General features: G+C 40.7%; 1 protein-coding gene across 1 annotated transcript in view; it reads right to left on the bottom strand.

Annotated features, from left to right (window-relative positions):
• LOC117233943 overlaps positions 1-27,920 on the bottom strand; it is a 135,599-nt gene that overhangs the window by 4,703 nt on the left and 102,976 nt on the right. The window contains exon 5 of the mRNA XM_033494683.1: positions 20,047-20,290. Coding sequence (XP_033350574.1) covers positions 20,047-20,290 — 244 coding nt within the window. The remainder of the gene's footprint in view (positions 1-20,046; positions 20,291-27,920) is intronic.

Here is a 27,920-nt window from a genome sequence, read left to right as displayed (position 1 = left end):
ATTAGTGTCTAATCACCGCGGTTACTTGTCAATTCTGCAATATCCACACTTGTACTAATAATCATATTTGTACTAGTAAATATCTTCTCTATTGCATAACAACAATGTCTAATCCAAATGAAGATTCGTTACACGTCCCTAATCCTAATCATAACGTGAACCCGACATGTATATATATATTTTTTTTATTCGTACACCATTTTTCATCGCAAATATTTGTCTACTGCCTATATTCATTTATTAATTTAAATATTTACATATTTACTATTTTTGTCGCGATGAACTGACGGTTTCTCGATATTTCAATATCCTAGATTCGTACAGACGTAGAGGGAACTGTCTCTGGTCTAGCACAAAAAGTGATCTGGCACGAAACCGTGTTGTTGTCGGATCGTTTTTACGTCGTAGTTTGTCTTGGGAAGATTTTGCAACGCCGGGTGTGAGGCAATGTGGGCGAAGGGAATCGCATTAGAGGCGGTGCGGTCGCGGCGATTAAATTTTCAAGGAACAAGAAGAAAAGTAACAGCCAGCAGTGGAGCAGCGTGCCAGTTCGCGAGCAAGCGAATTAGCCGCTCTTGTTTTGGATAACGTAGCAATAATGGAGACAATCTCTAGAATTGGCGATTGAAATCTCTTTAAATAATACATTTTGCTTCTTTTTAGTCTTGAGATTTGCGTTCTAAATTTGCGTGATACAATTTTTTTCTATTCTGTATTCTCCGTGTTAATATCGAAATTTGTATCTTTCTTTCTTTTTTTTAATTTTATTGATCACTTAATAATTTTAATTGGCCGTCTGTGATGTATACGGGTTTAGGTGGTACATTCCTCTTGACATTTTGCTTATTTTATCCGTCGATATGTACGGATTGAAGTTTCCGTATCTCTTGTATTAAAATATGTACAATGACGGATGTACATAAATATAAATATAAATAAATTGATCCGATCGATTTATGAAAAGTTTTATTTCTATCTTTTTGGTGTATCTGATATAGAAGTTTGGCGGTAAAGACCTTCCCTATTTATATACTCGACATAATTCAAATGAAACTTTTATTTTGGAAAGTCTACTATCTTAAGTTTTACTAACTTCTCTTATTACAGAAAAATTCAACCGCTTTTTCAAATAAACATTCGATAACGTTTCTACTATGCACGTGGTTTCGACAGATGTATATTGTGGCGAGATTAAAATTGCAAATATGTTATCCAACAAAACAAAAAAGATTTCTTTATATTTACAGTTTGTACATAAATATGTTTGATTTGCTTGTTCGTATATATTCTCCACTTGTTTGTTTTTGTTCTGGATTTGTTTGTTTACATTTTCTGTTTGTGCTAGATACAGAATCCTAGTTATGATTCGTTGTGGAAACGTCCGACGATAAAAGATTTAAATGGAATTTCTCGAAATTCTTCTTGTTTACCCGCACATGTATTATGTTGTTATATTCTCATGAATCTTTCACGTTACGGTCTTTTGTTTCCATCAGCGTTGCCATTGAATATTTAAAAATGATTTTAGAAGCAATAAAAATATTGCAACAAGTTAATTTGACATCGTGCATTTTCCACAACTTACTCTTCGCTCAACCATTGCTTTGCTGTTCATTTATTCTGTGTCTCATAAATATTCTTGTATTTGCATTAAGCATTGTTCAAGAAACCACTAGAAGATACGATATAAACAAGAGTTTATCGTAGACATTACGTGTACTTCGATTTCTGTTTAATGTCTGACTACATGCAAACCGAATCTACCGTCAGCCGGACAAAGTCTCATAGTTAAATACTTCTTTGGTTACTTTCCCTATCAATGGTGGAAAGAATATATGTCGGATCACGATTCGAATTTTGGGCGCGCGACGACTCTTCATGTGGACTAGCCATCGTTTCACAAAGCCGAGATTTTATTTACACGTATATACAGGTCTATCACTAAGCTTAACAAATAATAAGTACAACTAATAATAAGTCTAACAAACACTAAGCCTAATGAATAATACGATCTACGAATAATTAAATTAAATAATACTATTAGCAATGTTTGAGTTCAAACGAATTCACGGTCACCGGGATAACTCCTTACTAAGCGAAACTAACTTAGACGCAAATGCGATCGTCGAAAATGCTCGATGTATCACTCTCCAAGCAATCGCAAGAATGTCAGCCTCGTGGAGATTTTTCTCCCTGTACGATTGCATTTTGTTTTCTATACCCGTTTGGAAGCATCGAGAAGGTAGACGTAGATTCTTAAAAAGTAGAAGAACAACTGTAGCGACACATGAGTCAACGAAAGATTTGATTGAATATTGTTGTGCCTTGGAATACCAACGTTGTTTTGGTTTGCTAGGTTCAAAGGTAGACGAACATAAAACAAAATATTATCGCCGTTATTTGTAATCGTCAACCGGAGTTACACTTGAACTTTTTATAATAACGCCTGTCGATACAAATAGATGAACATGCTCTCTAAGACGGACATTTAATCGAATAGTTTAGCGAGTCGAATAGTTGAACAGTTAGAGAGTGGAATAGTAGCATTGAGTGGGCGACGATTACTCTGTACTTGTACTTAAAGTGATTTTATTACAATTGACTATTATCGTTTTATGACTCGTCTCTTTAACACGTTGACTGTCACGCGTATTTTGAAAGAAATCTCCATCAGGCCACGCGTACAGCGGTACCAAGCGTTCCCTGCTAGGTGCTCCCATCGATATTTTAGTAATGCGAGTCGCTCAAGTGGTGGTCTCAAGAATGATCTTTCGTTTCATTTGTTCGCAACATTAAAACTACTAATTGCTGTTGAATATAACGAAGGAAAGTGTGGTGTAGATTATTCCGACCAAATGGTTTCTTATGCCATCACAATTAGAAAAGGAATCAAATGGTACAGAAAATTTGGCATTCAATTCCTTCTGGGAATTTCTGTTGTAAACGCTTTGACGGTTTACAAAATTGTAACAAGGAAAAATATAAATATTAGAATATTTAGACAATTATTAGTTGCAAAATTATTAGGGTTGTCTGAAAATACAAAAAATCCTTGTCTTCGACGGAGTCAGCATAATATAGCCGTTCGGAAAAATGATTCCGGAAGAAGCATTAGACGCGCATGCAAACTATGTTATGCAAATAAAAGACGTCGAATGGAACGAACAAAGGCACAAAAGAATTTGAAGAAAACAACAACTTATTGTCCAAATTGTCCCGGCCAACATCAGCTATGTATAGAATGCTTTAAAATGTTACATTCTAAGTAATTTTTTTAATAAACCATTTTCGTATTTTTATTTTATAACAATTCAACAGTTTTATTATTATGGAATATCTTTTCAAATACCTACGACGATCCTTCGCAAGTAGTCAAATAAGCGACACCCGAATATGGATTACGCGGCCTGACTAGAAACTTTGCTGACACCCGAATACGGATGTCGTGGCAGCCAACGTGTTAATAAACCAACCAACACGTTCAATAAACCACCTCACAATCGTTATTTCACACTAGCCATCCACTTTGTCAGAAAGAATCGCGCAGGATTCGTGTTTACGGGTCGAATTACGTGTGGTGGTAGTCCATCGCTGGCCGCCGTAGGATGGCCGAAACCAATTCGAATTGCATAACTATTTAAAATACACGGCTCCGAATACTGTCTGTTAATAATTATTCCACCGGCCGGGAATCGTTTACATACAAACAAGCATTACTATCAACGTTATTACTGGCAAAATTACGACGCGATCGTGCGTGAATCGCGTAACATTATACACAGGTCGAAACACGATCGAATCGTTACGAAGATGATTTCTATCTAGCACGCTCTATCGCGTTCCATTCCGATGGAAGGCTGCCACTTTCGTCGATCGATGCGCTGTAATTTCACAGCATATGGAGAACAATCTTCGTAGAGTGTAGTTTTAATATTTCTCTTTTCGGATAAATATTTCCCTTTTATTGCTCTTCTTCTGCTTTCCTTTCCTCTCCCTTTTTTTCGTCCTTTTTTTCTACCGAAGTTTCGAACTTTGATTTACACGAAGTTTCACGGAAATCGTTCGTAGAAAAGTTCCGAAGAAGTTTTTGAAAACTATCGTGACAGACTAATAGGTAAATTAATCTTTGTTAGTTTCTCGTGGAAAATCAGCGGATTCGCGATACCAAATACGCGAAATCGGAGAGTTTGATTAAGGAAGGTAGTACAACTCTTGTCCCATTGCCTCGACAAAATATTCACCGAGACTCGGATAGCGCGATCATTTGCTGTCACGTCTCGAGCCTCTAATCCAAAAACACAGAAAAACCACTCCTCTTGGAAGAATCTGCAGGAAATCAGAACGTCATCTCCATCCAATTTGATTCTCGCGATCCAATCCCCCGAAAAACAAATCTCCCTGACTGTGCTCGAACATCCTCCGTAGCAATCACTCGCTCGCTTCGGCATATTATCTGCGCGCCCGAGGATCAAAAACCGAGAGTGAAACGTAGCTCCGCGCGATGCAATCGTACGTCGACGAGTAACAGCAGAAAAACGCCATGAAAAAGGGCGAATTAAAAAACAGAGGGGAAAAACGAAGAGGTAAAAAAAGAACGAAAGAGAAATCGTCAGTGCGCCTAGCCAAATCCAATTAATCGAATATCGATCGTCCAGGGATTCGTTCGCGTTTCCCTTCTCTGTTTTGTTTTTCTCCAGGCATACCGACCGGTGCCTGTGCTCGTTCATTACGGAAACAGTGACCCGCCTACCTGGACAAACCGGTACGATGCCAGCTTTATGAAACACCAGGATATTTCGCTCACAGGCGGCCTTTATCGCTGGTTTGTGTTTAAGGGAAGAGGACTAATAAAGTTTCCACGTGGAATCGCCGCGGCCAAGGAAAGCGAAGCGCAGGAAAGCTTGGTGGATAAAAAGTACAGAGGAGAATGGGCAGTCTAGTACTAAAGGATAAAGGAGATTTAAGGATAATATAACAGCAACCATAAAGATTTTCTGGAATTGAAATTGTAAACGATATTGGAAATCGAGTACACGCGATTCACATTGTTTGCGATAATAGAGCTTTATATTATCTGGTAGAGAATTCTTCAGAAATAACTAATTTCCGTCTCATCAAACGGAGAAAATTTTAGGAGAGTCTCCTTTTGCGCTCGAAATAGTTTTCTGTTGTAAAATGCTTTTAAGTTTAGAATCGCGTGTTTCAGGAAATTGTTCGTTGTTCGTCTATTTCATTTTGATTTATTCCAATATATTTCGCAATCACGAATTTCCAACACACCAAGTCGAAATTTCAGGTGTACAGCGGTCAAACTTAATGGGCGATTATGTTCCTCGTCTTCCTTTTTCCATATCCTTCTGTTCCTTTACAGGCTTCGATACTGCTTTTCTTTGTTGAAGGCTGCTTTATCTGTCCAATGAGCTGTGTGATTAAAAACCAGTGCAACCAGTGGATAGGAAATTATCGTGGCCGAGTTCGATGATCCTCTGAAGCTGATAAACCAGATAATTGCTTCGTACGAAAAAATACGTTCGGGTCTGGAAACGATGCAAACCTCTTATTCTTGTAATTTCTTGTAATACTTTAGAATCTTTATAGCAATCGGTTGGAAACCGAACCGATCAATATTCGACGATCGTGTCTCGCGAAGAAGAATTACTTTAACGTCCAACTAATTCAGTAGAATTTCGTACTAAATAATTCTTTCGTATCACGTTGAGAAATGGTAAATCAGGTTAGCTCTGATACAATTGCTATGCTAGGAATATAAAAATTCTTGCAAGAGAAAAAGGAGAGTTGAAAGCGAAATAAAATTGGAAACGTTTAAGAAGTTGAGATTCGAGGAGAGTGATATTAAAAGATCTTCAATTAACTCGAAGATACCGAGAGGAAAAAGGGCGAAAAAAAATATTACAACTTCTTGATTAGCTTTCTATTAGGTAAAGGAGAAAGATATTCGTGAGCCTTTAATTAACTTTTGACTATAGGAAAAAACGTTTCGTTCAAAGTAATACTGACGAACGTCGCGTTTGGAAAGCCGCGAGCTAGCAACATAATCTCAAGGCTGTTTAATTGGTTCTTAATTGCCCGAAGAAAATTTTTCGATCGAACTTTCATCATGAATGTAAATCATCGCTGTGTGTCCTGAAACTGTGTAGTGAGTGAAATATTTGAAACGAAATCTTTTCTTACACGCTCGCTTGTCTATTATTCTAGCAATGTTTTCGCTAGCAATTTGGTACACGTTAACTCGCGAGTAATCGACGTCTGATAGACCCCATTTAACGATAGAAAATCATTCTCTATTTTTTTAACGAACCAGTCGCCGTATTGGCAGCTATTTGGACGCTCGCCGGTTGACGCGGTCGATGCGAGTTATTACGTCGAGCAACGAGCTACTTCGTACAATCTCGTTAAATCTCGAAGTTTATTTTTTACCACCTTGTCTGCTCTGGACGTCGTGATCCGTATTATCGGCCCTGTATCGTTTTTTCTTCCTCTTTGATTGGGTCATTTCCTCTCATTACAACAAAACAATGTATCTTCCTATAACGATACGGGATGTTATTCATTTCTTTTTTACAATAATCGTGTTAGCAAATATATTTTCTCTATCTTTTTCTATTCTAGAAATATTCATAGTTATATATATTTCTAGTAGTCGTCGACAGACACCAACAAGACATACTGCATATCGAATTCCTTTAGCAACTCCACTTTATCGCGTTATAGTTAATTTAAAAGTTTTTATAGGTCGTAGACATTGTTTGGGTAGTTTAATGAATTTCATAATTTCGTTCGCTTAGTTCGTTTAAGAAAAGTCGTTATACGCGGGTAGGCGAGTCGGTTTCTTCTTTTTCTTCGTTTTCGCTTCTTTGAGTTGCGCGTGAGGATGGGAGTAAAGCGTTTGTGTTATGGGAGAGGCTATTTAAGAATGGTGGATGATTTTAAGGTGTGTCGGGGATCTTAATATCCCAGTTTCTATGTTCTCGAGCGAACTTCTCTTTTTTCTCTGTTAGCGAGCCAGATTGGATCATTCTAATTTCTAGGAACGAATGTTCTGTTAGTGTCTTTGCCTTCTAATAACCTGTTTCGTTTTTCATACACGTCTGTTTAAATATTCGGTGGCTAACGATGCCGAGGCCATTTAATTTCTACGTTCAAGAAAATGCTTCGCACGTAATATTTTAATAAAACCAGCGCGAACCAAGGAAAAGGAAAACCCGTAGGGGCAGAGATGGAAAACATTTTCATTAAACATTTTTTGCTCGTACTACAAGAAAAAGGAAGTGAACTCCCGCGTCTCTCTTAAAGAGTTTCAATTTATCCTCGAAAAATTAATTTCGCGGCCAAATTCATTTTTATTTCCATATTATTTCTTTGCTTTCTTAATCTTTGATTTATATTCCACTCTCCTTTTCAGAAACGTCTGACGCAATTTTTTATTTTCCTATCTTATATCTTGCTTTCGTTCTTACTTTTATTTCACACTCTATACTAAGAATAAAATATTGCTATAAAGGAGGAAGCAATAAAGTTTATGACAGTTTTGAAGACGTTTTACGTGAGAGTCGATGCAAACTTGTATCGAACAAAATTTAAATGTAGAAAACTTCCCTTTCATATCACGGCATATTATTCTACGTTACTACTTGTATTTTGTTAATTCTCGATTATAATACTTGGCAGTCTCGACGATAAATCAGTAGCATCGCCGATTGATTTTATTTCATTGAAAATTCACTTGGAATCGTCCAATCGCTTTGCGATCAATCACGCAGAATCCATTTCCATCCCCTGATTTCTCCTAGTTTATTCAATCAACTTCGACCATCTGGCGCTGCTAACTTTTCAGCGCGCGAAAGAACCGGCTCGTTTTCCTTTGCAGGCGGTCGTAAAATCGACTTCTAGTCTCGTTAACACTTGCCCACGATCATTCGATGACGTGCGGTTGGATCGTGAGGCGAATACGCTGGAATTGACCGAGCTCGTAAACCACGGAGTCGTAAAGAAGCGCGTCGATCTTTCGTTCAGACGCTCGTTCGAGCGGCGGAACACGATTAGAATCGAATCGACGGCAGTCCATGGATGGAACGATTCGTGATTCATTTCTGAAAGAGGATGATACTACACCTTCTCTAGCGACAATTTGCCTCGTTCGTACATGTTTTCTTGATTTTCGTGGATTTTCAAGAAAGTTGTCTTGCTTTGGGACCTTTGAACGAGTTGAAACGTGCGTTAAGAATTCCTTTAACTTCGTGGATTAATGTCATTGTATAAATTTTGGAATTTTAGCGTACAATTTCAAAATGGCATATTTTCTAATTACTTTAAATTATTATTGAGATATATGTGATTTTGTGTGCCTCATTGGATTAGCTGCGTAGTAGTGACACACGTATATGAGTATGAGTGTGTGTGGGAGTACGTGAGTGAACAGCGTCTCGTAAAACAGAAGAATGCAACTGTTGCGTACGCACGGTGGTAAAAAAGGTGGTGAGACAAAAAGAGTGCTGAGACAATGTGTATCTACGAATATCTTGTAAATCGCATATTAAATAAATCTGAGGTATTTTAATATAATTTCTATGTGTAATATGAGTGTTCCTATACATTTATTTCGGCGACTAAGATCCACAATTCTCAACAATTATCTTCTGTGATTTTTCTGTAAATTATAGGTTACAAATTGATAGGAATTGCACAGCAGAATTTTTAGGATTTGTGGCACCAGAAAATGAGGTAGAAAATTTAAATACTTACGAACTTGCGAACCTTGTTACTCAAGTATTCGTCGATGCCAAAAGATTATTATAGGTGGAAGGAGAAAGAGAATTCGCGAAGATAAATACAATAGAAGCACACATTACATCTGGCGATATTCGGAAAGAAACATCATTACTTTATAACGATGGAAGATAACCTATCTTTCATTAACCTACTTAAAAGTTACTTTACACTTTTTAATCTACTTATTCATTCATCATCTCTTCTTCCGATCTGATAGAACTTGTGGAGAAAATGAAAAAATGACGTTAGCAAACGCTTGTTACTTAAACCGCATCTTCTTTTAACAAGATAAAATCTTTTACTCTACACGATAATTTTCCTTCTAAAAAATAATCTTCTACCCATCGTAGAAACTTTCTTTTCAAGAGAATCTTCACGCAATAGCTAAACAAAAATTTCCTCTTTAAGCAGCATTTTAGTCTTTACGAACGTTTCTCTACGAAAAGACCTTCAGCGGCAACAAAACTACACGGTGCACACATAGATAAATCATCGTAATGCAATTTTCGCACATACCCACCGTGCCATTTCACTCTTCTTCAAAGAACTTCGTCCCCCGAACTGCCAAGAAGTCGCGTGATAACGCGGAATAAACGATTCTGCAGTGTCGACGGCCTCGAATGTTAAATATTTTCTTGGAATTAATCCGGTCTGTCGGATGCGAGGCGGGCAAAAAACGGCGTCGCGTCGCAAAAGGCGATGAAAAATGACGGTAACGAGAGGAACAGCGTACTATTGAACGAAGAGAGAAAGAGACGAAAGAGGGTAGAGTCGTTTGAGCGACGTGATATTTCGCTTTCCGTCGTGGATTATAAAGCAGCGTGGAAAATGGAATAAAGAGCGGTAAGTGGCTCGCGAGCGAATATAAATATCCATCTGGTGGAATAATAATTATTGGGATCGAGAAGATCCTAGCCACTGAACGCTGCTATCACGCGACCAGCTATCTTCTAATTACGCGCCATAATATTTCACATTATCCAGGGAATTATATCCTTCGCTGGCTTAATGTTCCTAAATCAACGACCAGAGAAACCGAGGCGTCGTCTACGACTCCGGTCAATTACTGATCGTTCGTCGGTCATCCCGTTGACGACTATATTTCTATTCGGATTCGATCGTCGACGGGTATACATCATTTACATGACGCGTTCGGTGGACAGTCGCAGCAGGGAATCAAGCGGCCGCAACAATGGTGTACGCGCCACAGGGTTGCTGCGTTTCGCTCGCGGCGTACACTACGTCAAATCAAAATAACGTGCATACACGCGGATACAGGTTGGCAGCGGCCCAATTATTTGTTAGCCCGGAAACGTCGGATCTCGTCGCTTCGAAACCTCTATCCATGCAGCCTCTCTCGTCTCTCAGACACAACGATGGTTGTGGAGAGAAAGCCACCACCGAAAATCACAATAACGAAAAATAAAAGTAAAGGCAAGAACGGACGCGAAACATGGATGAACAAGAGAGGGATATGCGGAACGGTGGTATCTCGAAGCTTGTCAAAACGTATTCGTCCATGGATGCAACGCATTATATAACGTGGTAGCCGATAGATCGCGATGGTCGTTCGAATGGCGCCAGAGGACACGCCAGGGTTCCGGTGATTGCAACCACTGGCTCGAAAACCGGCTGAAACGGGGAGAAACGTGACAGGGATTCGCTGGATGGGGACAACAGGGGTGACTGGTGTCCATCAACGTTCCGTCGTTTCTCCATACCCACCCCCATTCGCTCCATTCACCGTTCTGTTGTTCCGCGTTCTCTGTTCATAACAATTTCGATAGCCAGCCGGGTGTAATTGCTTTTTCGATGCGAAACAAGTTTTCCAAAAACGTCTATATTATCCCGGGATAGCGATTGCCTCGCCATGTTCCTAACTATTTCGCCACTCGATCTCTGTCTTCGTTTCTGTTTCTCGTTTTGTTTCGTTTCCCTGTGCTTGTAATATATTTTTTCGCTCGTTGTCTTTTTTCAAAGGGGTGTTTTCTCGTTTCGAGATTGAAACGAGTACGTCGCAGCTTTGACAGCGTTCCCGGGTACCGCTATCGTGATTATCGATCGGCTGTTTGAGATTCGGTTGCACGAGTGGTGAAGCGTTTAAGCGTGCGAAACGGATCGTTGGGTTACCTTACGTCGGATGATGACGAATTTGTCGAATAGAAAGGCTTCGGTTCGCGATAGATCAAGGATGACAGGGACGATATTGCGATCGTTGTCGGATCATTTAACGACAGAAGAAAACCATTGCAAACGTATTTTTATCGAGGAGAAAAGAAGCATCGGTTTTCCTCGAGCACGAAAACTACTTTGCCTCGATATCTTCGTGTTCCTTTCTTTCGCCAAAATATCTTCAGGAGCACGGGGAATTTAGCCATCGGTGGTATCTTTGGTCTGGAGAACGTTTCGCTTCGTTTCTAACATATGTAGCACATATGTCGAAGCAGAAATTCCCAGTCGATTTCACAAGATCCGCTTTGACGTGGCATTCTGAGCGAAATAATCCGCGCGCGTAACGCTGTCTCCGCGGTTGCTTTGATGGAACTGACCGGCACGCGGTCACCGGCCTGTCCGGCTTGTCAATCAAAACGAAACAATTTCGGATGGCTTGGTAAATTGGCCGAGACCGTCGATTTGATTGCACGACGCCAGATGGGCTTACCCGTGAGGGAGGAATACAGAAATGGATTTCGAAAACAACCACGAACAGGCTTTCGTCTAGGTTTTCGTTAAAAAGTCGAGGATTAATTTCCTCGGTGAGGAAAGTGACGCCGTGGCTCGATTTACGACCGTTTCCGCCTGCAGCTAGACTGCAACTCCAACTGCTTCCTTCGCTTCGATTTCACAGCTTTAGGAGCGTCGGACCGCGGTTGAACGTGGGGTGTTTGGATCTTCCAGGCGCGGTGATTAATTGGGACGCTTCAACGCTAGAATTCTTCGAAATGGATCTTTTGCGATTGTTTATGTAAATTAGAATAAATACAGTGATGACAATGGTGTCATTATTAGTGTTAGTTAGATAGGACTGACGTCGATAGCTAGTTAAAGTAATTAGTTTGAAAATGATAATTAAGCGGACAAAGCTGTATCGCGAAAGATTGACGTTGTTTGAATTCCCAAGAAAAAGTGTGCTACTCGCTTTCGATCCAGGAACGCGGGAACTTAGTTATCGTCGTTTCTATACAGATCGTCAGACACCGATAGTTTACAACGATCTTGTTAGATACCGAGCACTGTAACAAGCGTATCATGTCCATGTCAATGTTCTTGAATACCATGAACTTGGTGAAATCGATACTCGGTTACGAGATAACGATATTGTACCTCAAACGTGTTACACCTGGTTCGTTTAATCGATAAAGTCGTCAAACTCTCTCTTTAATTTACTCATTTTGCACGAGTAGCGTTTTTCAAACAAACTTTTCGTTATCAAAGCACTTACGCTCGTAAACTTTCCACGGGCGAATCAAAAAAGGAAACCCGAAAGAATCGCAGAGTCCGTTCGACCCTCTTATTAACGCGCAAGCTGCAGATAAGACACGATGACGAGAATAAATTTCCATATTTGCATTTTACCGCCGGATCTGAAATCCCTTACCCTCGAACGTTGCTTGAACGTAATTCCAAGACCGAAAGAAAAACAGTCTCACTGGACGGAGCTTACGTTACCGAGTTACTAATCGAACCAGATAGTTCGTCCAACCCCCTTTTCCACTCCTCCGTTTTTTCGTCTTTTTTATCTCCTCTCCATTTCCTTCACTTTTTTCTCTTAGCTCTCCTACTCCATCCACCACTCACCCTTCCTTAGGATTTCCCTCCACGACTTTGAAGCGCGCAGCCAGCACTCTCCTTACTATTCCAGGATACCCTCGAAAGTGCAGTGGAGAACTCGCCTCGCATTGATAATGCCTCGGCCATATTCCTGGCGAGAGAGCAAGGAGGATGCTCTGGGGAGAATTTCCAGTCGACGATAGGAACGAGGAGAAAAGAAGCGGCCGAGAGGGTAAAGGGATTGTTGAGGGTATCGGCCGCGAACCTTATCGAACAGAAGAAACGGCCGTGGGACGGCCGCGTTACAGGGATGAATATTAACCGGGACCTGTCACCAACGATCCTCCTGCTTTTCGCTCAAACTCTCGACTTTCGACTTTCATCCTCGCTAGACGCCTCCGCTGCTAGTGTTTAGGAGTGGAATCTTGAAATCTGGCGAGCTGCAGTCAGTCAACTTGGATTACTTTGTTTTGCTGGAATTTTCCGAGTCGTGGATTTTCGAGAGTCGGAATGTTGGAGAGCTTGTGGGTTAGATACTATCGAAAGTTTCGAATCGCTATGTGTGGCACAAGATTGAAGAATTTAAAAGGAGGTCAGGTTGAAATTCCGTATTACCTTGGAAGACATTGTCGTGAAAAATCTGACGAATTAAAGGAAACTACTACGGATCTTCGTAATTTCCTTGTCTTTGACGAATATAATTTAAAAGTAGCGTTAACTTTCACGAAATGGTAAGGGGAATTGGGATTCGACGTTTCGAACGAAATTACTACACCGAAATCCACCAGCCAGTGCAAGTTCGTCCGGAGACCTCTTTTCCAAGATGAAGAAGACAGCGAAGTTCAATCGCAACCTCGAACTACCGGAATATCCCTTGAAATATCACGAACCCGTACGAGCGCCGGATACATTTGGATAAAGTCGAGCCATAGGATCGAGGATTGCTTTTTCCGAAAGGCATCGTCACTCCGAAGAATACCAGACCGCGTTTGCGCATCTCGCGATGCCATTAGCGAATTACTTTTCCCCGTGTAAAGCATCGTCCTTTGGTGGCATAGATCCCTTTCGCTCTTCGACTTCCCTTCGCTGTAATATGCACCAGATCCATATGAATAGTCATTCATAGACGTCGATCGAATGTCAAGAATCGAATGATAACGACGATTCAATGGCACGATCTATCACCTGCCAGATCTTCCTCGAAAAGGACGTGATCGAGAAAAAGGAAGTGGATCGTAAATATAGCGACTTTTCGCGATAGATTTGCCGAAACATTTTTATCGATAGACAATTCGCAATTTTCTTTTTATCGTTATATATTTTTAGTCATATTTACGTAACCATCCACTCTCATGAAGCAAGTGCAAAAATTGATAAAAAGGAACGATCTATGTTAAAAATAAAAACCGTCCCCGCTACAAACCAAACAAAATCCAAACAGCAGCAATTGAATACTCTGTCGCGAGTGCGCTGAAGCAAACAAGATTTCGAAAGCTGCAAACACGCCATAAGAGTCGCCCTAAAAACCATCGACGAAAATCTTCTTATTCTGACAACGAGCTTCTATACTTTTCCCAACTACTAAAAACGGCGGAAAGCAACGAAAGGTAAAATCTGTGTACAGAAAGAAGCGAGGTAAACGTTTCGAACACGAGAGAGTTTAGCGGATCCGGTTCGTTTGGTTGGAGATTCATCTCGGGACAGCATAAAGAGGAGGTTCGATTTCCGGCACTTCCGCTGCGGCGTAATGGTATTGGCAATCTTCTAAGCAGCCACGCCATCGGCGAATACTCGGAACGTCGCGACGCCGACCAACTTCTATCGCGTCCTACTGACGGACTCCGCGTGTCGGCCATCGAATTTTCTTTTTAAATCGCCAGGAACCGCGTAAATCAGCTGTGACATCTCACTTCCGAAAGATGAGTCAGCGTGCTCGTAAACGAGCCACTCTCGCTGCAACCCTCGAATGATAGCGAGCTATGATTACGACTGGTAAGCGAATGAAGACATTTGGGTCACTCGTATGGCGTTCTAAGTGTGTTTTCGATTAATCGGTGTTATCGACTTGAGTTGATTTGGATTAATCTCCACCGAAGGAGGTTGTTTTTTTCTTTGGTGGTGGTTAAGAGTTTCCTAAGAAGGGTCGATGTGAATTCGATTGGATCGAACCAAGTTCTAGCGCTTAACGTTTGGTTTATGAAGAGCTGTTTCTTAAGAATGAATCAATTGCGAATAAAGACATTTAGACGACTTGTATGGTATTTTGGACGGTTCGGTGTTGTCGATTTGGCATGAAGTTTTCAGTAATTGAAGATTGGGCTACGAGAAGATGGTTAAATTGGATTAGAAATTGATTAGTTTCTTATTAAATACGGTATACGTAGAATGTTGTACGAGATGACGATTCAAACCTGAGCGAGTACTTTTCGAAAATCAATTACACCATAGAATCCCGCATTTTTTACCAAAGCGACGCAGCTGCGATTTAATTTCTGTACCATTTCTACGATGTAGAAAAAGGTATATTACGGCAGAAAGGCTGAACGAGTGTTCATTCTCCTTGTTGCAAACGTTTCAACCCCTTGAGCGTTCAGAATGAGCGTTAATCAAAGAAAGGAAGCCGAACGTTCGCTAGGACTCGTTAACAGCGCGTAGGATTGCTACCGATGGAACGATCTGGATTAATTATACGGCCTTATTGGTGCGAGATAGCTCTTTGTAAAATCGTGAAAGGCTACAAGAAAGAAGCGAAGGCAGTAAAGGAGAAGAAAGCGGAGAAATTGTTCAAAGTTGAGAAAAATGTGATGGTATCCTACGTTTAAGGAGATTGGATGGTTTCGATGAAGATATTTTAGAGAAATATGATCCATTGAGCGCCACGTCAGACCGGACGTCACAGATTTCCGCGATATTTCAGCGCGGATTTCTCTCAAGGCTAACGCCAGACGAGCGTGAGGATGAACGTCCGTGACTGCGAACCGTTATTACGTACCAGAATACTGTGATGCATGCATTTGCGTTTACGTGATGGAGAGCTAATGACCATTTCTGATACCATTTTACTTGGTAATGCAAATATTTATTTATTCTGATTATTAGGAAAATTATCGCCATAGAAAAAGGGAAAGATGATTTGATTTCTGAAAATGTCGGTAGCGGTCGATAAAATAAAACTGTCCTACAATATTTTCGCATTTTGTTCGTTGTACGAGGAAATTTTGACAATCGTATTGAAATCGACGTGTGTTGACCGAACAATAATGAGGTATTACAAATGGTTTCATAGAAGAGTTGGAAACGATAATGGAAAAAATAGGAAGCTACGTTATTGATTGAATATTTATCGATGGTTCTGAAGAATTGAGAAAAAAAAGAAGAGAATAGTAGGCAGAACACAATGAAGGAATACTTCCGCAATTTAAACGCCTGTAACGCAGACACCGAACTATTTCCTTCGTGAAATTGGCGGCTCACTTGCCTCTTGCCTTCAACGAAGCCTCGAGCGCCATTAATCAATGGGGAATTCAGCAATTAACGCTCTGGTTTTATTAACGTGCCACTCTAACCCGCACCCATGCCATCCAGCCGATATATCTGCACGTTATACAAGGTGTCTCAGATTTTTCCCCATTACAACCTATTATGACTATCTATTGGTTCGGCAAGACTGTCGATACTAATTATAAATTGAACAATTGCTAAGAAACTAAAATATGACTATAACTCTAGAAAAGATTCTTCGCTACTGAACCATTCAACGAATAGTTTCAAAAAAGTCAATATCTCTGAAAATAATAAAATATGGCCAGTGTGAAACACGCTTGATTTGCTATTTCGATATTTATGAATTTTTCATCAGACGTTAATCAATTCTTTCCGAAACATCGAGTGCACGCACGTACAGATGACTACGTATACTTTGATGCATGTGTAATTACGCATCCTGTGTGGTGCATTCGTTCATGGTCGTGCACATTTCATATACGAAATTTTATCGAGTAAATCCTCCGGTAGCTTCGGCTGGATAAAGCCTTGCATTTTCACGCTTTTTGTCGGTTCACCTTTTTCCAATCCTTTCCTCTTTACTGCAGATTCTTCTTTTTCCTTTTAGTTCGCTTGACCTCGATCACCGTGGTCGCTGAACCGCAGATTCCTTTTTTCAATTTTAATCCCCAACCAATAGGCAGTCGATGGCAAAAGGACGAGCAACGCAGTTCTTCTGACGAGATTTCGCGATCCCCTTGTCGACACCCAGCCGTGAAATTGTCTTCATTAGGCGACTCGTGTGAAACTCTACGAGTATCGGGTTTAATTTTTCGCGCGAAACAAAGTGTGTTTCGCTGTGAGAAAAATTGAGGAACGAGCGGGGAAAAAATAAGTAAGTGATAAGGGACATTTCGCACGCGTCGAATAAAACCTTAACCGAGAAGGAAACAGAAGTAAAAGTACCTTTAATTAATAAATTCTCCCGTTTCAAAAGGCAATTTTGACACTAAATATCCAATCCCACTTCGTTTCAAACATACGTACACATATCCTCTCGCCAAATCTAATTCCTCGATCTCTCTCTAATTTCCTCGAAATTCACTGTCCCCCGGTTCACCCCGACATCAATTACCTGGAATCCATAGACACGTACACACACCGTATAGGACGAAACTGGAAATCGAAACCGCGTTGTTACAAACAGCATCTACGAGAGTAGAAGCGAAGTCGATGGCCGCGGGTAGGATAATTGCTCGGTGAAAGGAAAAGCCGCGACAGACAGTGAGATCGTGGCGAACGATTCGACCATGGATCCCATTTCCCGTAACAAGCTAACAGCTTTGCTTTTCCAGCTGGAACAATCGGACTCCCCCCTTGGCAGAGGACTGATACCACCGTAACAGCCGTATAACTGTCGCGAAGCGGCATGGTTTACATGAAAGATCGCGCGTGACTAGACGTGATCTGCACGATCGTAAATGCTATCTCACTGCTATTGTTAGTTCTGTGACGTTACAATGGGACGCAGAATTGTTCTGTGTGCTTCAGGATTATTTTTTCGTTAATTAGCACGGAACGGTTGGGTGAATAACAAATCTTACGTGTTTTAGGGTGATCATCGTTTCTTTAAATTCGACGTTTCATTTATAGAATCACAATATTAATATCGCCTGTTCTTAACATTTAACCACAAACAGAATGTTTGTTTTATTGCTAAGCCAAGATAATTTATTTTATTGTAAGTTAAAGTTTGTCAAGCTCTGAGTATTAAGAAAAATTATAACGAAAAAAGGGGATTTTTAATAATAATAACAATAATCAGAATTTAGTAAAAATACATATATTCATAATTAAGCGCCAAAAGTTGATGAAAGGCTCTCGTTACCTTTCATCCTGTAGTTTTGATTAACGATGAAGCATTTTTTTGAAATTAATGAGAAATTTGATCGATTTGTTACGAACAATCGTAGCCGATTTTCATTTGAAATTCGCCGGTATTTTAAAGGGATAGAAGTGATAAATACGATATTATTGGCTTCGTTAATGAAGCATGCCGAGCACGATTTAAACGTAACATCGAAATAATTGCATTGTTTAGCGATTGCTATAGTCATTAGTGTATATGTAAAATAACGACGATCCTTGTCGCATATTTATCGCTAATGAACGAAGATCGTACGAACGAGTGTTTACGAGAACCTGGTGCCCGATGTTCGTGACTTCTATCGCATCCAATTGTTACATCATCCAAACGAGAAATGAAAATATGATAAAATTCTTCGAGTGCAGAAAGTTGAACTTTAACTTTATGGATCTGCACAGAATTTTACGTTACGAGTAAAATCCGCTTTGCGGCGATATTTTTATTCGTTGCTGCGTGTAAATTTTTTTCACGTTTAATCATTTTCACAAAATTAATCCTCTTGCAATGAAAGTTGGATCATTGTTGCCACGAGCGTGGAATATTTTGTTCTATAGACATTAAACGAGAAACCGGCTGGAGAGCAGATTATGTACAATAATTCGGTCGGATAATATAATAATACGTAAACGTAACATAGAAAATAATAAACATGAAATATTTGCATGAACCAGATTTGGCTCGGTGTTCGCCGTCTGTCCAACGGTTAACCGATTGGTTCTTTATCGCTCAAAACAATTTCACTGTTGCGAATATTTTGTAAAAGTGTATGATAACGAAACGAAAAGAAAGTTGACGAAAATGCAACGGTAAATTGAGACGAAGCTTACTGGGCTTTTTAGAGATAGCGGCTTGAACGATTTATCGAGAGCGATGCAATAAGGAAATTACGAGGACTCGAGGATTTATTGAATCTTCTCAGCTCGTTTCAGAACGTAACTCTAGTCGAGGACGGATTGCGATAAAAGTGCTTAGCTGTAGCGAGTCGTAATGGAGTGTGATTGATAACGCTTTGCTCTCCTCGATCAGACCCAGTTTATCATTGTTAACACGCGCGGACAGACGTGGACACGTGTTCCCTCCAACTTGGAATAAATTCTCTCTTCCACCATTTCCCCCTAATGATCCTCAAATACGTATATTTATGTTTTATCACAAATCACTCTTAATTTTTGGCAAATCAAAATTATTGTTATTAGGCAACGAATGGATTTCTTTCGACAGTAAGTACTAATCGATGAATCGAGTGAAAAATTTCAATCTCATTCTGTACCATAGAAGAGAAACTCCAAGGCCGTATTAAAATACCTGCAATCCATAGGCGATCTACCTTCTCGTTCCTTCTCTACTTTCCCCAATCTTCCTTGACAAGATTTCTTGAAAATCTCGGTGCATTCAGTTAGACCGGTAACAACCCCTTCCTGCATGTTCGTCGTGGATTACGCCCCTAAAATCGGGTGGTCAGTGAGCTGGAAGAAAGATAAAATCCGCGCGATTCGTATTCGCCTCGTTACATCGGAACGACGCAATTAACAACGTCGATCTGGTCGATCGAGTCCGGACGCTGGAAGACGCCTCCGCTTTTGTCCGATTCGACCCGATTTGAAAATTTCAACGCGGCTACATCGCTGTTCTTCGCGACGTATAAACGAGAATATAGAATCGATACCGATTGCCTGGCATACAGTTTCTCTCGGTGACCTTCCTATCCTCTTTCGTCACACAGGGAAAGTTCAGCTTGCAGTTATCTTGCCACCTCTTTGTATTGACGATTTCAATTACCAGCTAGGACAATTTAGATCCAGCCGAGCGATAAATGGCGCGCGATTGAATAACGCCTTGATTAAACGCGATCCCATTTCTGATAATTCTCCCGCCTTTTACTGCCCCTCAATCCCCTATCGTGGAATTTTCCTCGCAATAAAGTGCAGCTATTCGAAAGATGTCCAGAATACTTGCATCTTTTGGTCAATTTGTTGGGGAATTTGTTATAAATGAATTATTCCATCTTTTTCGGATATCGTACTCCACCTTGCAATTATCATTATATTATCGTTACAATTGTAGCTTTTACTTACGATGTCCACGAGGTGGTGACTCGCCGGTGATCGAGGCAATGCGTGGTGCGTCCTCGCTGATTTCGATGTCAGCCGACTTCTGGTAGACGTCCGCGATGGAGGCGGTGCAGCGCAATACCAATCGTCCATTACGAAACATGTCGTTCGTCACCTTGAAGTCTATGGTCGATTTCGATACTTGTGAATCGTCGTCCTGTGGAATGACCAAGTATCTGGTTCTGTACGTCATACTGCTGTTCGTGATCTGCAAAGAAGTTCAAACAAGGAAAAAGTTTAATTCTCGGTTCATATCTTTGGATTATAAATGATCATAATAGTTTGGAATAAAGATGATCATAATCATTCGCAGGATATTTAATTTTATTTGAAGACCATCGATCATCTCGATATCTATTACAAAAAAACATGGCAAGCTTCGGTTATTTCAACGACGAGATCGTTTCCTTCTACTTTCTTTTTTTAATTTTGTGCTTTCTATTGTCTACGGAAGAAACGAGGGTTTGTATTTTTCATTTGCCGCTAACGGTTAGGCAGGATTTAATTAGAAAATTAGTTTCGCTATACTCGCCGAGGCAGGGAATGTTAGTCCGTTAACAATGCACTAAAGCAAGTGTACACGTCAAATAAATATTTAGCGGCTAGAGAATGAAACAGATTAATTCTGAAGCTCGACGTTGTATATACTTGTATATACTTTTATGTATAAAGCATAAATTATTATGCCACTGCGAGAAGACTGCCTATCGTTGAATATGCGACGATGATTTTGTGCCGGGAAAATGTGCCGTGTTGTCTTATTTAAGGCATTGAATAAATAAAATACTCTTCGCAACTACCAAATACTTCAATTAGAAAAATCTCTATCCTGCAGATTGTCGTGTATGCACATTCCGCGTCGACAACTGCAACTAACACTTTTCTTCTGACATCTTTCTTAAGACGACTCGATGAACCTAATCTAATTTCACTTCCCAAAGCACGAAACATCGTCCATCGAGCGATACACCGTTCAAACCGTTACTACGCAGTTATTACGTTATTCCCCAGACCTCTTAACGTTTTCCTGGACAAATAATTATCGATCGCCTATCAGAGATTCGCTAGTCAATCTAATTTCCTGCTTGCCATCGAAGACGGCGTCTCCACAGATTCTTCTGCTACGTCTCTCTCAGAAATGAATTCGTTGCTTCTAAAGATATTACGCAGTTTCGTTGCTCTTAAGGTAAATGAACGGCGGGAAGAAACGGCTTCGAACCTTTCTCTTTTCATTTTCCCATCTTGTTCTTCCTCCTTCGCTTTACTTCTTCCCGGTTTTCTTCAGAGACGAAAGAAGAAAGGCTAAAGAAACAGAGAAGACGCGACATGAGAGTCGCTCGGAGTTATTACTTCGGGGAACAAACGAGAGGCTGTGCATTAAGTTCGCGGGCTCGCGATGACGCGAGACTACGCGGTCTCTGTTCATAAAACATAATGCATAAAGCTTGTGCCTTGTCGCGTATCGTCGTTTCTACTCCTCCTCTGTCTGTCTCTGTCTCTCTCTCTCTCTCTCTCTCTCTCTCTCTCTCTCTTCGCCTTATCGTCTTATCCCGTGATATTGCGACTTCTCTCGCCAACGATATCGACGTCACACAGAATTCTCGCTGAACGAGAACGTATGCCGTCGTTCCTGATTTTTATTCAGATCGGGCGTGTTCCTCAATGCAACGTTGACACGCGATGGTTAATGGCGATGGAAGTTGCTCGTTTGGGAAGATGGCAAATTCTGGTACAGTGGATACGACCTTCTCAGACAATTTATGGGGTTGAAGTTCGGACGAAGATAGGTAGCAGTCGTAGAACAAATTTTAAACTGTCCCGTCTTAAGTGTCCTGAATGACGATCGACCAACGATCAAAAGCTGTCGAGTCACCACGTCAAATTTTGTTTTGAGTCACGATATCCGATCAACTGCTACCACATTGCAACCTCTGATCCAACCCTATCGACTGCAATAGCGTTGTAGCTTCTAATCCAACCCTATCCTCGAGACAGTGATTTTCCCGGCGGGAAATGGAACGTAATCACGAGCCGGTGATCTCTCGAGAATACTTTGATCACGCGACACCTCTCATTAATTTCGCAGTGGTGAAATATAATTAACCGGATATCCCAACGTGGAAACTTCGTCAGTCAGATATCGACGATCGTTCGAGATTTATCGGCCCTAGCTGATGAAGCGCAGATACCCCTCGGTATTCCCTATACTTCTTCTCCGACTGTCATCACGATATCTTCTCGTTGAAAATACGATTTTCTGTGATTCGTCATATTGCGAAAACTTTATGAGCGTTTCGAGTCTTCCTGGCGGAATTCCGCGTCGTTGTAAATTCGCCGAGTTTTATCGTTTTCTCAGAATTCCCTGCCACTGTCGTTTATCTTGTCTGCGTCAGCGCAACCATACCGCTTCGTACAAAATTCCTAGCACGGATCTTCTAGGCAGAATGTAGGTCGCGTTCTTTCCGCGAGTTGATAGCTCTTGTTCCATTTGACGATTAGTATTTCCAAATAAATACAGGATAATTATGAAGCGTCGACGAATTCTCTTTCATCTTTGATTGAGAAGTTCGATTATTATTACGAACAAAGATCGTGTTTCTTAAGGGGAAAATACTAACTGCAGAAAACAGTACCTGCAAAGTATACAGAGAACTTCTACGCTATTTCTCAATTTTAACATCCACATACGTGATCGATCACTTTCGAATTAATTTCTCAGGAGTCGAACAATCAGCGTCGATGAAATCGATCAGTTTGTATAAGGTACGTACTAAGCTGAATTCCAACCATACGTAAATTCATGCACGAAACAACGAGAAATTTTCTTTCGTTCGCAAACTAGTCCCTCGAACAATACAGCGAAGAATATCTTCGTTTATTTGAATCCTAGGCCAACTAGATCACAAATACTAAAATCACCATCGATGCTTTCGTTCATAATCGCGGAATTAAATCACACCCTGTCAATAGCAAACAAGCGTACGAATAGTTTTGAATGATGGTGCGTATTTCATTCAACGCTATTTTTGCTCAATCAAAACCCGCTTTGAAACAAACACTCGAGACCGGAGTCACCAAGTGGGTACTTGATCCTCTGCCAGGAGGGCGCTCTTTCCACCGATCCGGAATCCAGTACTTGGTCGTATTTTCTCGCCGCCGCTTCTTCCGCTTAGCCACGCGAAGCATCGACGAATTTTCTGCGACAAATCTCAGCTTTCGGACAAAGACCCCAACGAAATTCCCTTAAAGTTACAAATTCGGGATACGGGACGAGTGTGTACGCGTGGATGCAACAAGGCCGTTTCCCTGGGGCCTAACCATCGAAAATGTATTATCGTGGTGTCCGTGTCACGGATTTGTCGGAGACCGTCGCGCGAATCGGGAACGCCAGAAACGTCGCTCGTTAGAGGCTTCTTTCCGGTAGACGACGGACAGAAAACCGATAAACGCGTCATCCAACCCTTCGCGCGACTGTCATTGCCGTGATCTCCGGGTGCGTTGCAATTTTCGAGGACGAATGGTGACGAGAGGGTTCCTGTGCCATCCGAGTTTTCCAGTTACCCAAGTGGAAACCGGGTTAACGGACGTCGAACTGTATTTTCAAGATTGGATGGTTGCGTTTCTTCTACGCTTTTTTACAGTTTTTCGCTAGTTTTCATCGAAGTAGATTTGCTTCGTACCTGCGGCCAATAAAATATTCTGCTTCTTATATTATTAAGCTAAGTATAATCTTTGGCGCTCAAGAATATCGCGAAGCTCGATTAACCACCGATATTCCAAAGAATCATTATATAAAACGACAGGACAAGTAGACCACTTCAATCCACTACAGAAAAGAGGAAGCTGCGCAACCAATAAGAACTTCGAGCAGGGGGGATGCAATTAAGTTTCGTCGAACACTACTCTCGCAGTCTGCGAAAGCTTTTAACTTCCAATATTGCCGGAGTCAGCTTGTGTATTCGTGGATGCACACCTGCGAACGCGTACATTTTTGCGACGCTATACACGCACGACGTTGCGAAGTATCTATACATACGTATACAGGATGTCTCTGAAATTGTGCAACAAGCGATCAGGTGATAATTCTACATGTAAAAATAAGTTCTCTCTCTCCTCGTGTTAATATCTGTAAACACGAACGGTATCACGATTTGCTTTCTACCACGTTACTGTTATCTTATTTCCGCAATTTTCGCATTTCGAATGCTTTCGTAAATAAGGACGAGAGTATTGCCTTCTAAGAATGATTTTATTAATGTAACAAGTGTTCAGAATGTTGCCCAGAATGTTGCAGCATACATGGCCTCTGCTCTCCAATTAAATTATTGTCAGCACGAGCAGAAAGAAAAGTCCGATACCTCGAAACTTACAATTAGTACACGCGCACCTGGCGGATCTTCGAACTCGTTTTTCTCGAAAAGGAAGTTCCAAACGTCGAAAAAATATTATTCTTTATTTGTCGACTTATTTTTGCTCGTAGAATCATCATCCCACCGCTTGTACCACGATTTCGGAAACAATTTGTATATTTTGTGTGACGGAGAGATGGAAACGATTTCCTATTTCGGTGACCGGTATCGTTGAGCAAACCACCGGTTGAAAAACCTCCATTTTCTCAATGAACCCAGCTTCTATTTTGATCTTTGAACGGCCCAAGACTTCTACCTGTTTCCATCTCTTTCTCAGCCGTCGTTTTTCCGCATGAGCTGACGCGCGTTTAACAACTTCTCCAGGCTACCTCCGTCGATATTTCTCGCGAGATATCTGCTTACAGTTCGCTCGAGAAGACTTAAAACTCTAGATCGTATTAAAAGTTGCATCGTCCCGTGAGGCTCGCTGGAATAAATCCTTCGTCTTGAAACTCCGCTCCTTCGATGGGTGAACCGAGTTAACACTTTGCTTTCTCGCCGGAGGGATATTCTCTGTTCTTTCAATTTCACCATTTAGCTAGACAAACTAGATACGATCATGTTTCGTGCACGGTATACCATTGGCAAGAAATATCGCTATGCTTTGCCGGAATTTTCTCCCTTGGTTGTAATACGGCGTAGTTTCTTATACAGCATGTAGACTTTGTTTTTGAGTAAATTTTAAACGGAAGAATTTTAAACAAGATCTTTCTTTATAGATCCTTTATTTAAGATTTGATATCAATTGTTCAATCTGATATTCCATTGTCTCAATTACATTTTGTATTAAATTTTGCCACATTTTCTGAATAATTTGTTCGACCAAATCTTAAACGACTCACCTTGAGACTGTTCGTAAAACGAAGTGCAGAAACAAGGCGAGGGTCTACGATGATGTGAGAAGAAAGTTGCCGACAATGGATCAGAAGGAAGAAAAAGGAAGAAGAGGTCGAGGGTACGGGTAGCTTGGTTCTTGTGACACGCGTGTCAACGTTCACTAGCGCAGGTAAAAGCCAAAAATGGCAGGGCGAAATTGCTGGTGCCTGCTGCATTTTCGCAGCGGCTATTGTTACGGGCTGGACACGCGAATTTTCAGTCGCGCTTAGAGACCTCTCCCTCTCCCCTCTGGCCATTCATCCTTCCACTCTGTTTCACCATCGTCTCTCGGCCCGTTTTCGTTCGGCGAGAAACTAAATCGCCAGCCGCTTTCAGCTCTCGTCGCCACGCGTTAATTATAACCGATCCGATCCCATAAAGCGGCCAAATTTATTTCCCGAACACGTCGAGACCGGGAAAATTATTTCGTCAAATAAATCTCGGACCGGTGGACCGGGGGCTATCGACGCGTTGAAACACCACCAGGTACGAGATCGAAGAGCGCCACTGACTGAGATATTAGGAGCCGATACGCTCACTGATTTGTTAACAGTGCAACTATGGATCGCTATATTATAAAATATGGATTTGCATGAAAAAAAAATGGAAATGGAAGATTTATTTATAATGGTTGCAAAAAGTATTGACAGATACCTCTATTTTTCAATGAAGCGTCCTTTTATCAAATTTTACATATTTCACTTTGATGATATCAAATTTTTGTAGTCATACGATAGTATCGTTAAATAACACGAGATTTAATGTACTCGGACACAATTAATCGGTACGTAAACTATATAATAAATACAACGGCGTGTCGATATCTCTTGTAACGAATGTATATTATCTATATTTATCTGATATAGCGATACATTTTAGCGTTAGTAATTCACCGAATAACGCAGAACGTTAAGAGTTAAGCATTAAGCGAGCAGAATCCGAACAACAGGAAACATTCGCGCTGTCTGAAGAACAGTAGTCTGACTAACGACTAAAGTCGAGCAAATAACTTCGGCATCCTTTTCCTCGCGACATCGCGGTCCATTTAAGCCTCGGGCAGAGCCCTGAGGGATCCTCGAGAGCTTCGATCGCCAACTTTTCTTAGAACTCGAACGCTGTTAAACACGTTCCTCTCTGCTTTATCCTTGTTTTCCTCCGACAAATGTACATCCTTCCTCGCCAATAACATTTTTACGTTCCCGTAAGTGTTCTCAAAGAGATTTTTTCAACATTTGTTCTGGAACATTCGCTGAAACTTGTTTGATACTGTTTTTACTTTGTTTAATAGGATCGAAGAAATATATTCATAGTTGTTCTGTTCTACGCACTGTTTCGTTAAAAATTGGTAGGTTCGGTGAAAAAGTGTTACGAATATATTCTTTTATTTCAAAAATTGAAAGATATATCCAAGCTTTTATGAAACATACGCGTAATAAATCAAATATTTCGATTTTTATTCTTGAAATATTTACATAAACATTTCCAAGCGTTTATGGCAACGCGTAGTAAAATATTTTAATGTTTCAAGGCATTTCTATTTGCCATTTTTTTTTGTTTTTGCTTTCCTAAAATCGAAAACAATTTGAACGCGATTGTATTTTGAACGTCCTCTTCTTTAAAATCACCGCTTGAAAATCAAAGAAATTGGTTGGTTCCTTTATATTCTGCGAGGCATACGCGCCATTTGTTCCGATCGATCGCGTTACGTCGGCACGGTTCTATTCAATTTCCGTCCATCTTCGACGCCTTCGATCCAGTTTTGTTTTTCAATCAACACTGGGGCCGACTGTAACTACCTGGTCATTTCACATTTCAGCGCCGAGCTTTCGTGCGGTAGCACGGGTGTACAGCATAGCGACGGGAATTAAATTTATCGAGATCCATCGAGATACATATCCGGGCAATCGGCGTGAGGGTGGAGCGACGAACAGGGGAGGGTGGATAACCGGTGGCTCGCGATGCCTCGTATGCAAATAAATCGTTATTCCGCGGTATTTGTTAAATCAACCAAATTATTCCGTTAAATCGCAGGCACCATCGTGGCTCGACGCGTTTAATCGATCACGATGACCCCCGATGAGTTATATGTTTTCGATCGAGAACACGGGATGCTACGGCCACTTCCGCCCGTTGTCTTCTTTCTCTTGTCCCATTTTCTACAGTTTTTTTGGATGAATCGTGATATAAAAGCTAATAGGTATTTTCTGTCATTTAATGTTAGTTTTATTTCTTTATTTTGCCACGTGGAATCGTTCTTTGAAATTAATTTTTAGTCTGATATTTCCGATGGCGACAGTGAGAGTACTGGCACTGTATCTTTGCTTCTCGTATTTTTTCAAATTTCCTGTGACCCTTTATCTCTATTTTTCTCTCTATAGCGATGGTTATTTACCTCATGATGTACGCGTAACGCTATTTTACTTTAATTTCATTTGTTTTCAACCAGAACAATCTAATTCGATCTAATCCATTACAAACAACTAAACTTGTAGTAGAAGCAATTTGATTCTATCTAATCTGTTATAGACGTGTAAAAAGTCGTCCACGCCTATT

Source organism: Bombus vosnesenskii, unplaced genomic scaffold (genome assembly GCF_011952255.1).
Source record: "Bombus vosnesenskii isolate JDL3184/JDL3185 unplaced genomic scaffold, Bvos_JDL3184-5_v1.1 scf7180000013301, whole genome shotgun sequence".
Classification (NCBI taxonomy): domain Eukaryota; kingdom Metazoa; phylum Arthropoda; class Insecta; order Hymenoptera; family Apidae; genus Bombus; species Bombus vosnesenskii.
This window is presented reverse-complemented; position numbering and strand designations above follow the sequence as displayed.